The 14,860-nt window shown below is 41.1% G+C and overlaps 1 protein-coding gene across 8 annotated transcripts in view; it reads left to right on the top strand.

The window, feature by feature from the left end:
- The window catches only part of engase (endo-beta-N-acetylglucosaminidase), a 78,996-nt gene that overhangs the window by 57,456 nt on the left and 6,680 nt on the right, over nucleotides 1-14,860 (top strand). For 5 of the 8 annotated variants that reach the window (XR_009798863.1, XR_009798865.1, XR_009798864.1 and 2 more), the window contains exons 11-14: nucleotides 215-402; nucleotides 491-630; nucleotides 7,705-7,801; nucleotides 10,862-10,973. Coding sequence is in view for 3 of the 8 variants with exons in the window: in XM_061846826.1 (XP_061702810.1) it covers nucleotides 215-402; nucleotides 491-630; nucleotides 7,705-7,801; nucleotides 10,862-10,973; nucleotides 12,308-12,703 (933 nt within the window). In the remaining 5 variants the exon portion in view is untranslated. The other 3 variants (XM_061846826.1, XM_061846829.1, XM_061846827.1) reach the window with 3 other exon arrangements.

Raw genomic sequence — 14,860 nt, forward strand, 5'->3', positions numbered from 1 at the left:
CTGTCACACACGTTTTAATTTCTAATCTTATATGTTATACTTTCTTTTTATGCTTGCATTACTTGGGTTGTTCCCAACATCTGGTTAAAATTTTTTGTCAATCACACCTTTGGAAATATATTTAGTGGCAAAAAGGGTGACATCTAAAATACTTATTCCAGCCACTGTAAGTATAATTTGTGTAACTGCTGTATTTTTGTCCTTGTGTATGTAGTGCGAAACAAAGAGGAATTGGTTCAACCTCACTGCCCAGGAAATCCAGCCATGGTACTACCATGAGCAACTGGAGGGTCATGGCTGGGTAAGGAGCCGTGCTTGTTCGGAGGATGCCTGGAATGGGGGATGTTCATTGCTCCTCGATGGTCACATCCCAGCCACACATACTTCTGTAGTCTGTGCTAAGTGTGTCCTGATTTCACTCAATTTTACATACTCTGGAGGCATATCGTTGTCCCTTGATGTTTACTTTTCTTTTTTATTTAACTTACAGGCTCTTCTCTCTCCATGTGCCTCTATCAAATACCCTGGTCAGTATTGTCTACAAGTCATCTTCTCAAGTCACAGTTTCGCTGGAGCTCAAAATCACTGATGCTGCATTTAGGACAGACCAGCATAACCAGGATGTCAAATGTAGGTTTCTGATTCTCTTAGATTCAAAAACCTTTTGCATTTTGATCCGGAACCCCTAGCACCACCCATAATCAAAATCACTCCTTACCAATCTTTTATCTTTGGTTTATTTAGTACGTGTTGTTTCGAGTCTCTTTAGTTATAAGATTGTATTGCATTTGTTCTGTATTCCTTTATTCTTTATTTTTCTTTCTTACGTATATACTTTATTACGTACCCTATTACGTCATCTAACCCGGAACCTTTATTGAACGTTCTGAAAGGGGAAACTGTATTACTTTGTCGGACGCGGATCTTTGTGGAATGTTCAAGATGTGCCTATAGAGATCGTGCACCTACGTCACCGAAATCATGTGACTGGCCATATCGCCGGACAAACAAAACATTCTTCTCAGTGCTAAGTTCGTTGAGACGAAACAAAAATATATCTGATAGCATGACGCCCAGAGTTTTTTTCCGATACAATCAAACATTTAGAAGGCGATAATAAATGAAGGTACGTGGAAAAATTATAGACACTTGGCATAGAGGACCCATATTTAATGCCCAAGTCTATGTTTTCGTTAAAAAATTGGACTGTTAATTCGCTTCCGCTTGTCTTGAACAACTGGATATACGCATGTATCTGGTGAGTAAGTCATCGAGATTTACACAGAAAAATTTGAAAGAGTATAAAAGTTTGTACGCATACAAAAACTTTGTTGCTGGATCTGTTCTCAATCAAAAATAAATCCGACAAAGTGATGGACCCATTCAGATTTTTTCAATACAAATACCAATATTTAAATATATGACCCCTGGTTTTACACGAACCGCATTCATTAACTATGATTGGGGAAAAAACGGTGAGTCGGCGCCTCCGTACACGGAAGCGTATTGCGGCCACACGCACACACACGCACACACACGCTTCTAAACCTCCCCGTGACAGCATTTTTTTTTTAAATGCACATTGCGCTCAAATGAGTCAACTTGGCATTATAAATACTTTGTAATTTGAGATTAAGAATAATTCCTACTTCAAATGAACTGATCGCTACACTGGCGTGTGTATTTGGTTGGGCACCAGCCATCACGTTTAATTGCTGAAATCTATCTTTTCTGGTCTTTTCAGCTGGTATGCTCAAGAATGATTTCTTTGAATATCTGTCTCATCTGTTGTGACAACCAACAGCACAACGGGTCTCGGGTATTGTAAATATTCGCCTCAGTTTCAATGCCAGATTGGTTCCTCCTTTCAATGAGAAGGAAATTGATAAGTACTTTCTCCACTTTGTGAAAGTTGCTGAAAACCTCAAGTGGCCTAAAGAGTCAATGACAATACCATTGCAAACTCGGGATGCATATTTGGTCCTCTGTCAAGCAGAGTTCTGATTAACATTTTGTTAAAAAGACCCTTCTGAAAGTTTGAGTTACTGCCCGAAGCTTACCGTCAGAAATTTAGAAATCCTCATAAAAGGGACAATGAGAGTTTGGTAGAGTTTGCTTGGGAAAAGGAAAATTTGTTTGATGGGTGGTTTAGTTCTAAAGAGGTTTCAGATTTTGAGGGTTCGAAGCAGTTCGTTTTGATGGAGGATTTTAAGCAGTGTGTTCATTCCAATCTCAAGACTTATTTGGATGAACAGAAGGTTAATGCCTACATGATGCAGTGATGTTGGCAGATGAGTATTTTTTTGGCTCAGTAGAGTTCTTTTTGGTCTCCCGGTAATTCCATGTTTTGTCGCCAAAAGGAATTTTCATTGGGTAAAACTACTTGTCACACAAGGTCAAGTGGTGATGAGGCAGGTTCCAATTCTTCTGTCAATCAGTCACATTCTCAGCCTAAACCCAAGACTTCTTGTGACTCTGGTCCTCTCTTTGCTTTTTGTAAGAAGCCTGGTCACTTAATTTCTGTTTGCCAAAAGCTCAAGTACAAAAATTAGTCCTGGTTCCAAAAGCGCTTTTGTATATATCGCACCTCAGCCTTTCTTTCCAGGTGGTTATAAAGAGAGTTTTGTTTATGACAATAAACTTTCAGATTCTAAAGTTTCGAAGTAGTATTTGTCTTTTTTTCTCACTGGTTCGGTTTTACTTATAGGAGATAATTTAGCCCCACGGCCCAGTACTATTCTGAGGGACACTGGAGCTCTGCAATCTCTAATTTTAAAGGGTATTTTTCTACAGACTCTTCAAATAACTCAGATGTTATTCTTCAGGGTATAAGTGGCCGTTCTCTTGGTCCTTTGCATTTTGTGAGTTTGACTTCAGATCTGATTTCGGACACGATCATAGTTTGTGTTCTTGACTCTTGCATTCCCAGGTGTTGATTTGTTGAGCGGCAATGATCTTATGGGAGTTTGAGTTGGCGCTGATCCTAGTGTCACTTTTTCTCCGGAATTTTAAGTCGATACAGAAAGGTTGGAGTGTGACTTTCCGGGTATTTTTCCACCCTTTGTAGTGAATTGTTTCAATGTCGAAAGAGATTTCTTCCAAGACTTATATATATTAAATATTCCACTTATGATTTGTCGGATACATTTCTGGTTCATTCTTTTGGCGCTAAGGGTGATGACTTATCTTCGAAGGGGAATATTTCTTCATGTCTCACTGATAAGTCTTATAATGTAGCCAAAATGAAACTAAATTATGACAAAAAGAAAAGTTTTATTCCTAGTGAAAAGTGTGAGTCTTGCGTCCCATTCCTGGCCAACCATTCAGAGCTACATATCAGGGTCTATATCTGGTAAAACAAAAAGATTAATGACACACTATATTGTCCTGACTCCTGGCCGTCGGAAACACATATGTCATGTGAACATAATCAAGAAATATTATTACAGAGTAGAGACCAAACAAGTCAGTTGTATTGCTGAATGTCCCCAGTTACTGATTGTACTGTTGATGATGCACATCAATGACAATGTTAATAATGTAGTTAGGAATGTGAAGTTTGATGATTTGAGTGATTATGTTTTACCAAAGTTGTGCAATTCTGTTTGCTCACCTTGATGAGAAATTGACACATTTGTCTGCTGAAAAGAAAGCTAAAATGTTGCATGTAATTTTTGAATTCTCTCATCTATTTGCTGATGTGCCAGCCACACAGATATCGTTAGTCAATATATAGATGTAGGTGATGGTGTGCCTGTGAGACAACACCCATATCGAATGAATCCTGTAAAAAAGTAAGTTTCTTTCGGCTTGTCCCTTTCGGGGTCGCCACAGCGTGTCATCTCAGATGAACGCACATATGTTTGGCACAATTTTTACGCCGGATGCCCTTCCTGACGCAACCCTTCTCAGGGAGTGGAGGCCCCAGTGGAATACGAACCCACAACCCCTGGTTTATCAAACCAGTGCTCTAACCACTGAGCTACAGGGCCTCATCGAATGAATCCTGTGAAAAGTGAAATTCTGCAGAAGGAGGTGAAGTACATGCTGGACAATGACATGAAAGAACCCATTGACTGTCCATGGAGTTCACCTTGTGCCAAAGAGTGGTGGTGGTTGGCGCTGCTGTGCTGGCATGAAAACTGTGAATGCACTCTATCGAACTGACTCCTACCCGATAGCAAGTGTGGACGATTGCATTAATAACGTCAGTCAAGCTGAGTCCATGAGAAAGTTTGACCTTTTGAAGGCCTTCTGGCAGATGCCCCTCATAGACCATGCTAAAAAGATTGTAGCATTCGTCACACCCGACAGACTATACATCAATACAAAGTGATGCCATACGGCTTGAAGAATGCCGGAGCAACGTTACGCTATTACATCATCTTACGCGGAACCTTTGTTGAATGTTCTGAAAGAGAGGACTTTGTGGAATGTTCGAGAAGTACCTACATCAGAACCAGTTGGCTTTTCAACGGGGCTTCTTATAACCACCCACTGCTTTGGACGACTCGCCTTCCGCCACCCTGTCTTCTGCCTCACATCTTTTGGACTTTTATTGATTCATTACTCCCAACGCTGGAGTCACCAATCACTTAAATGAACTAGTAACATTCACGTACAAGGTCATTCGTTTGAACTATGGTGACTATACGTTGTTTCATTCATTAGCTCGTGTCACACGTAGCTAAAACTGCCATTGTACAGTTATTTTGTGAGTTTGTTATTGTATTGTATTGTGTGTGCATAAATTGTCTGAAATGGAATACAACTTCTTCTCATGAAGCATTGTTTCAAAGGCATCTTCATACTGGGAAAAGCCGGACAGGTCTGATAGCGAGTGCATGACAGCAGGACAGCTCATTACAGTCTCACAGGACCTGAAGTGGGATACGAACATCAACTCCATCCTCAAAAAAGTATTTCTTGTGGCTTCTGAGGAACTATGGCTTGTCACAAGAGCTGCTGAAACAGTTCTACACAGCAGTCATCAAATCAGGACTGTGTACCTCCATCATAGTCTGGTTTGGGATTGCTATAAAAAAGGGCAAACTCCAACTGCAATGGATGGATCAAAACTGGTGAACGGATTGTCGGCACCACCCTACCCACCCTTGAAGACTTGCATGCTACTCAAACTAGGACCAGAGCGGGCAGGATGCTTTCGGACCCTCCACATCCTCGCCGCCAGCTCTTCAACCTCCTTCTGTTGGGTAGGCACTACCGATCAATGCAAATCAAAACTAGCAGGCATTCAAAAGATTTTTTCCTCTTGCAATTAAGTAATTAAATTTTTGATCACCGAACCTATTTTCTGCCTTGCTCCATTGTTGGGACATACATTCACACCCTGCTGGCCCAATCAGTATTGGTATTAGTAATTTATACTGTAGAGTATCGCAGGTTTCGTCACTTTAAACTGCACCCATTGCACTAGTGTCATTACACTGGTCTATAAAGTTGAACCGCAAATGGGTAAAGGCACACTGTTTCATCTTAACATAATATGGGGGGTTGAGGCACTCTATTTGCTCGAAATGCTAGAAGACTCTGCATCTTTGCACAACTGTTACTCTTATAAGTAATTGTTTCCAATTAATTGAATGTCAACTGTTCTTCGTTCTTGTTTGTTTGTTGTTCTTCTCCGTACTCAACATGAACGTCGTACCGTAGTGACACCGGCCGGAGACAAATTCCTTGTGGTTGTTACATAATTGGCCATGAAAGCTGATTGTGATTCTGAATCTCATAATATGATGCGCATCATTATGTTCATTCATTTATAACCACATTATAGGAAATTTACATAATCCAATTTTTATACTTAAAAACTTTTTAAAGCAAATGTCCTAAAAACTAGAGCTAGGGAGGAGTTCATTATTTTATTTATTGCCTTTTGTGAACAACACTTATCAACAATACTTATCAATATTTAAAACAGTTACAACATGATTTTAGCAGACAAGGCAAATAAGGCAAATAAAATAAATATCCCAGGGCCATGTTACCTAGGAGAGTCCTACAACATCCAGAGACTTTAGGAACCCCATCAGATCTCATCCATGCTGGGTGCCATGCCACGGAGGAGTTTTTTAACCACCTTAGTCCACCATAGAGTCTATGGACTCTGCTTTCTCATAGGAAGTGGAATTGAGGAGGTCTTTTAAGTACGTCCCCACCAATTTACGATGTCCCAAGTCAAGGTCAGCACCTTCCCTAAAGTTCCCCCTAAGAGTGCAAAACTTCCACTTACAAAGATGCTCGATAGTGGACTAGAATTTCCTCAAATCTGTCTGGAAGTCGTTATCCATGGCGTTACTGAACTCTTGCTTGTTTTTGAAGCAGCGATCACCAGAGCTGCACTCCGCTTGGTGTGCCAGTACCCATCAGCTGCTTGTGGAGTCCCACAAGCCTTTTGATTCAGTCCGAGGTCCACTGATTGAAGGGTTTTTTGGGGCAAAAGACTGAATCTTAAATTACCTCATTGTTGGCATTGTAAATCAGAAACTGTTCTGAATTACCTAACATGGTTCAACATGGGAAATTAAGGCTCGCTTAAAATCCTTCAGTTTAATAGCACCCCTTACTGTGGTGTCCACCAGCAGGTTTGATGATTGTCGCCACACCAGGCATCTACCACCTTACAGCCAGAGCTTTGGTCGGTCGCCCCAACAATGAAAGCACAGAACATGGCCCATTTGGACTCAAAGTCTGTGCTTCTCTTCACCCAATTTTCCAAGGCATGAGGCCATAAGTCTTATTACACGATCACATAGTTGACCACAAACTGTGGCTGAGAATGTCCTGGTGCCAAGTGCATGAAGAAACACCCTAATGTTGGAACATGCTGTTCGTTATGTGCACTTCATGATGGGCATGGAAGTACAACAGCAGAACGCTGCTTATGTACTGGTCAGAGGGCTCACTGTCATTGCCCCTGAGCCCCAGTAGTAGTCACCAGTGGGAGCCCTTCCAGAATTGCCTCCAAGTATTCAAATTTGTCTAATGCTCAATTCTTGATTTTAAATTTCTGCCTTACTTTGTCTTGTTTTGTTTCAGATATTCTGGATCATGTCCTTTCTGGATGATAGAGATTTAGTTTCAAATAGTAAAACAACTTTCTCTCGGCTTGTGACATTAGGGGTCACCACAGCGTGTCATCTCAGATGAACGCTCATATTTGTTTGGCACAGTTTTTTATGCCGGATGCCCTTCCTGACGCAACCCCTCTTGGGGAGTCGAGGCCCCAGTCAGAAACGAAGTCACGACCCCTGGTTTCCCAAACTAATGCTCTAACCACTGAGCTATGGGGCTCTCGGTGTTTTAATTTCAAATAGTAAAAAATAAAAACTGCAGAATTTTTTTTTCTTTGGTTCATTTGTTTTTGTTTATCTTCTGTATTTTTTTTAATTATTTGTGAATCTTTCTCTTTCTGAGCTGGAACTTGAATATTACAAGAGTTATTAAAATTGCATGTTGCACAATTTCTGTATTGATGTTTTTAATCACTCTTGGGATAAATCACGTAAAACTTGGAGCCATGTATAAAAATGTTTTTTTTTTGGTGTCTGTGAGATATCTTTTTGGATGATCAATAAAATGTGAGAGCTCTCAAAATCAGAAAAGAAAGATCAACTACTTTTTCATGGCACTGTACGTTTGTTTGATCTAACAATGTTAAATCTTTTTTTTTCCTGTCTGCAGTAACAAGTATTTCTCCAACTGTACTCCATGAAGAACATGAGTTAATCCGGCAGTTTCCTCAGCTATATGAAAATAAGGATATTGGTTGGACTACCAGGTAAAAGCATTTAAATTTTGGTTAGCTCTAATTTATGTAGGCAAAAAATGAAGGCATGATGGGATGACTGATGAGAACATGTGCCTCACTGTTGTGATGTTTCAAATCCCAGCCCCACCTGTGTGGCATTTGCATGTTCTCCCTGTGCCTGATTGCATTTTCTCTGGACACTCCAATTTCCTCCCACATCCCAAAGACATGCATTAATTGGAGACTGTGTACTATTGAGAGTGTGAATGGTTGTTTGTTTCTATGTGCCCTGCAATTGGCTAGCAACCAGTTCAGGGTGTACCCCACCTCCTGCCCGTAATTAACTGGGAGAGGCTCCGGCACTCCTGTGACCCTTGGAAGGATAAGCATACTTGAGATGACAACACAGTCGAGTAATTACGTAAATGTAATGATTCTGAAATCGTGTTCAACCTATATTTAATTGAAAAAAAAAAAAACAGACTCTGATGATAAAATCAAAAATGGATCAAAAGGTTTCCCTTGCCTGGACACAGGTCACCGAGGTCCTCCTGTAGAGCCAGACCTAGATGTAGGGCTTGAAGGCTGGCGCCTGGTGGCCTGGCTTGACCCATAGGTCCATGCTGGGGACAGTTAGAAAGAGTAACATGGGTCCCCCTTCCCATAGCCTGACTACCTGTGGGAGGGGCCGTAGGAGTCAGGTGCAGTGTAAGCTGGGCGGTAGACAGACTTTGGAAGTGTTCTGTTGTTGTTGACCACTGAGCAGTGTTCTGTTGTTGGACTTCTGTGCTCATCATGGATTGTCCATAATCAATACAATGTTCAAGCATAAGGGTCCCCATACGTGCACTTGGCACGAGGACATCCTATGTCACAGTTTGATGATGGACTTGGTGATCATGTTAACGGACACACGGGTGAGGAAAGCGGTGGAGCTGTCAACTGATCACTACCTGGTGATGAGTTAGCTCCATTGGTGGAGGAAGATGCTGGTCCGACGTAGCGGGCCCAAACATATTGTGGGGGGCCTGCTGGGAACGTCTGCCAGAAACTACTGTCAGAAGAACTTACAAATCCTACCTCCGAAAGAACTGCTCATATTCCGGGGGAGCCGGTGGATATTGAGTTCAAGGGGACCAATGTTCTGGAGTTTGGTGAGCCCATGAAGAAAGACATCTGGACTGCTTTGAGGAAATTCTGGGCCACCATCTGGTGTCTCAGGAGTAGGAGGCAGTGCACCATTAACACTGTGTATACTGAGCATTGTGAGTTGGTAAAGAGAATACGTCAAAGGCCTCCTCAAAATCCACCAGCTTGCCTTCCCATGAGGAAGCAAAGTCTGGGTTCTATGAGGCGGGCTCTCCTATTTCTGAGGTTGAGGTCACCAAGGTGGTTAAAAAAAGTCCTCGGTGGCAAAGCCTGAGGCGTGGATGAGATGCATAAGGAGTTCCTATAAGCTCTGGATGTTGTGGGGCTGCCCTGGATGGTGGTCCTCTTTTTTAAGAAGGCGACTGGAGGGTGTGTTTCACCAACAGGGAAATCACACTCTTCAGCCTTTCAGGTAAGGTCTATTCCGGGGTGCTGGGGAGGAGGGTCCGTCGGGACCTTGAATCCCAGATTCAGGTGGAGCAGTGTGGATTTCGTCCAGCATCTCGAGTGATGGGGACTTTGAATTGGTCCGTTGTGGTGAAAAAGAAATTAACTTGAAAGGCGAAGCTCTCTATTTACCGGTCGAGCTACGTTCCTACTTTCACCAATGCTTACGAGCTGTGGGTCATGACCAAAAATCAAGATCAACGCCACCAAACCGGACCCCTTCTACGCCTCGGCTGCGCCTAGAGATTCTGTCCATAAAAGTTATGAACAAAAGCTGTAACAAAGGGCAGCCTTGGCGGAGTCCAGCTCTCACTGGAAACGATTCCCGCTTCCTGCCGGCAATCCGGATCAAACTCTGACTCCAGTCGTACAAGATCCCGGATACAAACAGCTGAAATCAGTTTTGTCCGCAGGATGTCCAGGCTCTCCCTGAGACAAAGGGTGATAAGCTCGGTCATCCGGGAGGTGCTCAGAGTATGAGCTGCTGCTTCTCTGCATTGAGAGGACCCAAATGAGGTAGCTCGGGCATCAGTTAGGATGCCTCTTGTATGCCTCCCCGGTAAGGTGTTCTGGGGATGTCCCACCAGGAAGAGACCCTCGGAATGCCTCAGGAGAAACTGGAGTGTCTGTCTCTTGGCTTGCTTGAGAACGTCTCACGATCCCCTCGGAATCGCTGGAGGAAGTGGTTGTTGAGAGGGTCCTTAAGTTACTGCCCCCACCACCTGACCTCAGAAAAGCAAAAGAAAATAGATGAATATATTTTCTCCAAAACATTCATGATAAAGGATGGTATTAATGTTTTGTTATAACACTGATATACTAATCATATTAGAGCATGAAGAATTGTTCATATCTTGCAAGTTTTCTCCTGGTAATCAAACATATGAGCACAACTGTATAATGCCCTCTGATTTATAAAACAAAAGTAGCAGCACGTTTCCCAGTAAGTGCAAGCAAATAGAAAGAGGACGTTATACGTGTTCAAATAAATTGAAAAGAAAACTAAAAAATACCCCTTTCTGAATGACATCTTGACACATCAGTGAAGTCTCACTTTAATATTTCAATTCAACATCTGAATAACTGAACCATTATTGAGGTTGTTTGTTCAAAGCCTTTGTTTTGGTTCATAACAGCATCAAAAATATGCATTTTATACATTCACAATATGTATGAAGACTGAAGGGTGTCCACAATCATCACAAGTCCCAAAAAAATCAACACATTGAACTCTGAGGGACACTGCTTACGCAGTTCGATTGTATGCTGTGGCAGCAGGTATCCCTCTACTGGCGGTTCGGATTCACTGCATGTCTGCTTCCTTGTGTTGATTAATTCTAAGGTTTTATTCTTTTATTATAGGGTTAGGGTTGTATTTATTTGAGTAACTGGTTTTGACTCGCCCTGGCACAGACTGTATTACCTTTCAAAATGTTTGGGTTTACTTCCCCTATAAGTCGAAATGAAAATGCATCTCTGTTCCTATGTTTCTAGGTTTTCAAAGTTGGACCTGGAAGGATGTATTCTTAGAGAGGTTTGCGTTAACATTCATTTGATCGGAGAGCCTTGTGACACAACCTTCAGCTGCCGGTTGGGAGAAATAATGGTGAGAAAGTCAGTTCTCTTTTTGAGGCAAAGAATAACTAACACTTGGTTGACAGGTTGTGCGAGATCGACATTTTAATTGCTTGTACAAATATTTGTCCCTGCCGCCCATGAAATGTGTGCAATTACACGACTCAAGTCTGGATCAGACTCGGACAAATTTGGTCTATCCTGATTGCACTGTCAGACATCTCCCACAATATAATGGTCCTTTATCTTGTCAAATCAAACACTGTCAGGGAGTGTTGGAGAGTTGCCGTTAATATATCACAATACACGGAAGATTATCACACAAAATAAAACGTAACAGACTTTCAATTTGGTGTCATAGGACTTTCAAAGGGCCAAATAATTGGTCATGGATTATGCCACAGTGCAAAAAAGTTTTGTTGTTCTGGACATAACATGAGTTGTATGTTGGTCCCAATCTGGGAAATCAGGCCAATATCGGCATTAAAATCCTGTAATTTGATCAAGGCTACAGGGAAGCTTTTGTGTGCTGCCTAGTGTAAACTGTAATTTGGCAGCGTGGTGATGAAGTGCTGACTCCGTCCATCTGTCCAACCATCTGTCTTATCCGTCTGCTTTCACTTTTCGGGGTTGGATTGCGGGGGCAGTAGCTTTAGCAGCAAAGCCCAGATTTCCCTTTCCACAGCAACTTTATCCATCTCTTCCGGATGGATCCCGAGGTGTTCCCAGGCCAGCCGAGAGATGTAATCTCTCCAGCCTGTCTTGGGTCATCCCAGGGGTCTCTTTCTGGTGGGATGTGCCTGGAACATTGCACATCTGGAAGGCATCTGAATAAGATGTCCCAGCCACCTCAACTGGCTCCTCTCAACGCGCAGGAGCAGCGGCTCAACTTTGAGCCGCTACTGGATTACTTCGCTTCTCACCCTCTCTCTAAGGGAGAGCCCGGACACCCTGCGGAGGACACTCATTACGGTCACTTGTACCTGGATCTTATTCTTTTGGTCACGACCCACAGCTCTATTTTTGTGTAGTTTATAATTAGGATGCAAATATTATTCATCAAAGCAAGTATTTTGGAATAAAAGTATCGATGGGTGATAGTGGTACCACAAGACGTAAAGGTTCGAGGATCCCTTGTGAGTAATATTCAGCCAGTTCAACTTCATGTTTTCATTGTCATTTATTGAGGATGTATACCATCCAATGAAAAAACTCAGTTTTTACATTAATGCAATAAAACACAAGTTCATCAATTCAGTGCAATTTTAAGTGTACTGGTACAATGGCATTATTAAATGTTGTTCCCTTCACTGACAACTTTAAATTCTTCCACCATACTCATTTTGATTAGTTCTTTCTTCTCAGTTCCTCGATATAGACAGTCTACACGAGGCCCCTGAGATGGTTCAGGATTTGTCTGTTTCTGACGTTGTGTGGTTGCGTGGTGCTGGTGCCTTTCCCCACTCCACTTCCTGCTGCTTGTATCTCAATGCAACACTACAATGGCGGTACCCGAGAGAGCTTGTACGTCATTTCAAGGTGTACTGGCGCCTGCTGAAAGGTACAAATCCCAGACTGTCTGCAGGTGAGCTGGTTTTGGTCGGCCGGGCATATTCAAAACTTTATAGGGTAACAGAACTATCAGTGCTTGAGCCCCCAAGCCAGCTGGAATTTCTGGTAGAGCCAGTAACTTGGAAAGGATTCCAACTCCCAATGAGCTATTGGGGAAGAAGACGTATCAGCTATTTTGAGAGTGATTGAAAAGTAAACATTTTAGAAATTATGCTCCTTGCTTTTTCAGCTTTAGTACTTAATGCAATTTCATGTAACCAGGAGAAAAATTATAATCTGCATACTTGAATACTGTGGTATTATTTCTCAATTTTAAAAATATAGATTAGGATTTACTCTTTGTTAAACTGGACTATGAATTGTATAGTGCTGCTCACCATCATGGGCAACACTTAATTTTTTGCATGACCTTAATAATAACTTCAGAATAAAATGGAAATGTACAAAACCTTCAGGCTCTTTTAATTGTAGGTCAAAACTAATTTTAAAATGTTTTTTTTTCCAATATTATTGTAGATATTGCGATTTCCCAGGAAAAAAAAAGCAAATCAGGACATGGTGCAATGTTTGCTCCCCTTGATCTTTGGTTGCACATCCTCAGTCTCCAATCATTTCTTGTATCCAGCTATAACTGTTTTTGACTTTTTAGGGAGTATTTTCTACCACTCTTCCATTACATTTTTTTTTTCAACCTCTAGAACATTTGGTGTTTTTTTTTCCCCCAATGGCAGATTTCAGATCACCCCAAAGCTTTTCAATTAGATTGAGATTTGGACTTTGCTGGCTATTTTAAAAGTCTTCCATTCCTGTGTGATTTTGGATGCGCATTTTTGGTCTTTGTCTTGTTGGAGGATATGATCTTTGGCTCAAAGCAAGTTTTGTACTAAAGTCTCCTGAAATTTTTCTGATTTCATGATACCTGTACAGTCAAGCCCTCCAGTACCAGATGCAAAAAAAAAAAAAATAAATAAACAGCTCCACAGCATGATTGATCCTCCACCCTGCTTGACTGTTTGCAGGATGTTCTTTTCCTTTGTTTCATTGCAATATTTATATTATAAATACAATATTTCCATCACCTTTTGTCAATAAACAGTTCATCTTATTTCTTCTACCTGCGTTTGTGTCTAGTTCATCTCCATACAAACTACTCCTTAACCCCCTGGCACTCTTTGTCTTTATATGAGCAGAAAATACATAGTTCTGACATTTTCTCAGATATAACTTTTGTTGTCTGCTATTGTGAAAATGAAAAATTGTCCTGGCACTTGAGCTCAGAGATTATTGTAGTGATTCCAACAACACAATAATGAGGCTCTCCCTACTGACAATAATGGTAATGACAACTTGATTGATTAAGGACAGTTTGTAAAAGAACCAAAAAGGAACTCTGACAACACTGAACATACAACATGTTTGCTTTCATAAAAGAGGCATACGAAAAAAGTGGGGGAAATTCCTATTCATCCAAAAATGTAATTGGCACCTTCAAAAAATATTTATATTCTCCCCGGCTAAAATGCAGAGGGGGTGCGTCAGGAAGGGCATCCGGCATAAAACTGCCAAACAAATACGCGTTCATCTGGGATGACACGCTGTGTAACGGGACAAGGCGACAGGAGAAGAAGAAGAAGAAAAAATATTTTGCAAATTATGAAACTTATTTTCAAACACAAAATGGTAAAGAAATTCTGGTACTAAATGTTTGAAAATTATTGGGATAGAATATATTTTCTTATTAAAAAAAATCGGATCTTTTGATGGATGAACAAATGTCTAAAATTTCAACTACTTATCATGAAAATTGATTTTTGAAGGGAAATTCAATGGGCCATGTTTTTCCCGATAATAAAATTATATGAAAGGGATCTTTTTGCTCATGTTTCTTGTACCTGCTTTTTCATCTTGTGATGAACCTTGTTTGTTTTAGCCATGGTTTTCTTTAATCTTGTACATTTTTTGGATTAACTCTATATATTCAGACTTTCAATTTATTTTGGTTACTGCTGTGCAAAATAAAAGTAACTCCTCTTTTTTAAGTGCTCTTTAAATATAAATGGCTTGGGTCAAAAACTATACACTTCAATTGCATCTTTTTTGATTTGATTAAATTCCACTTTGGCATGTAAAATTAAACATCATTGCTGTCCCAATACTTATGGACCACACAATATGCAAACCACAACTATCGTTGAACTTAAGGGTGTCCAGATGTGCACTTGGCACCAGGAGACCCAATGTCGCAGTTCCGTGATTGACTTTTTGTTTATGTCATCGGATTTGTGACCGGACGTTTTGGACAGTCGGGTGAAAATGGTGGTTGGGGGGGGGGGGGGGTGATTGCAC

The sequence above is a fragment of the Syngnathoides biaculeatus genome, chromosome 16 (assembly GCF_019802595.1).
Source record: "Syngnathoides biaculeatus isolate LvHL_M chromosome 16, ASM1980259v1, whole genome shotgun sequence".
In the NCBI taxonomy this organism is placed as follows: Eukaryota; Metazoa; Chordata; class Actinopteri; order Syngnathiformes; family Syngnathidae; genus Syngnathoides; species Syngnathoides biaculeatus.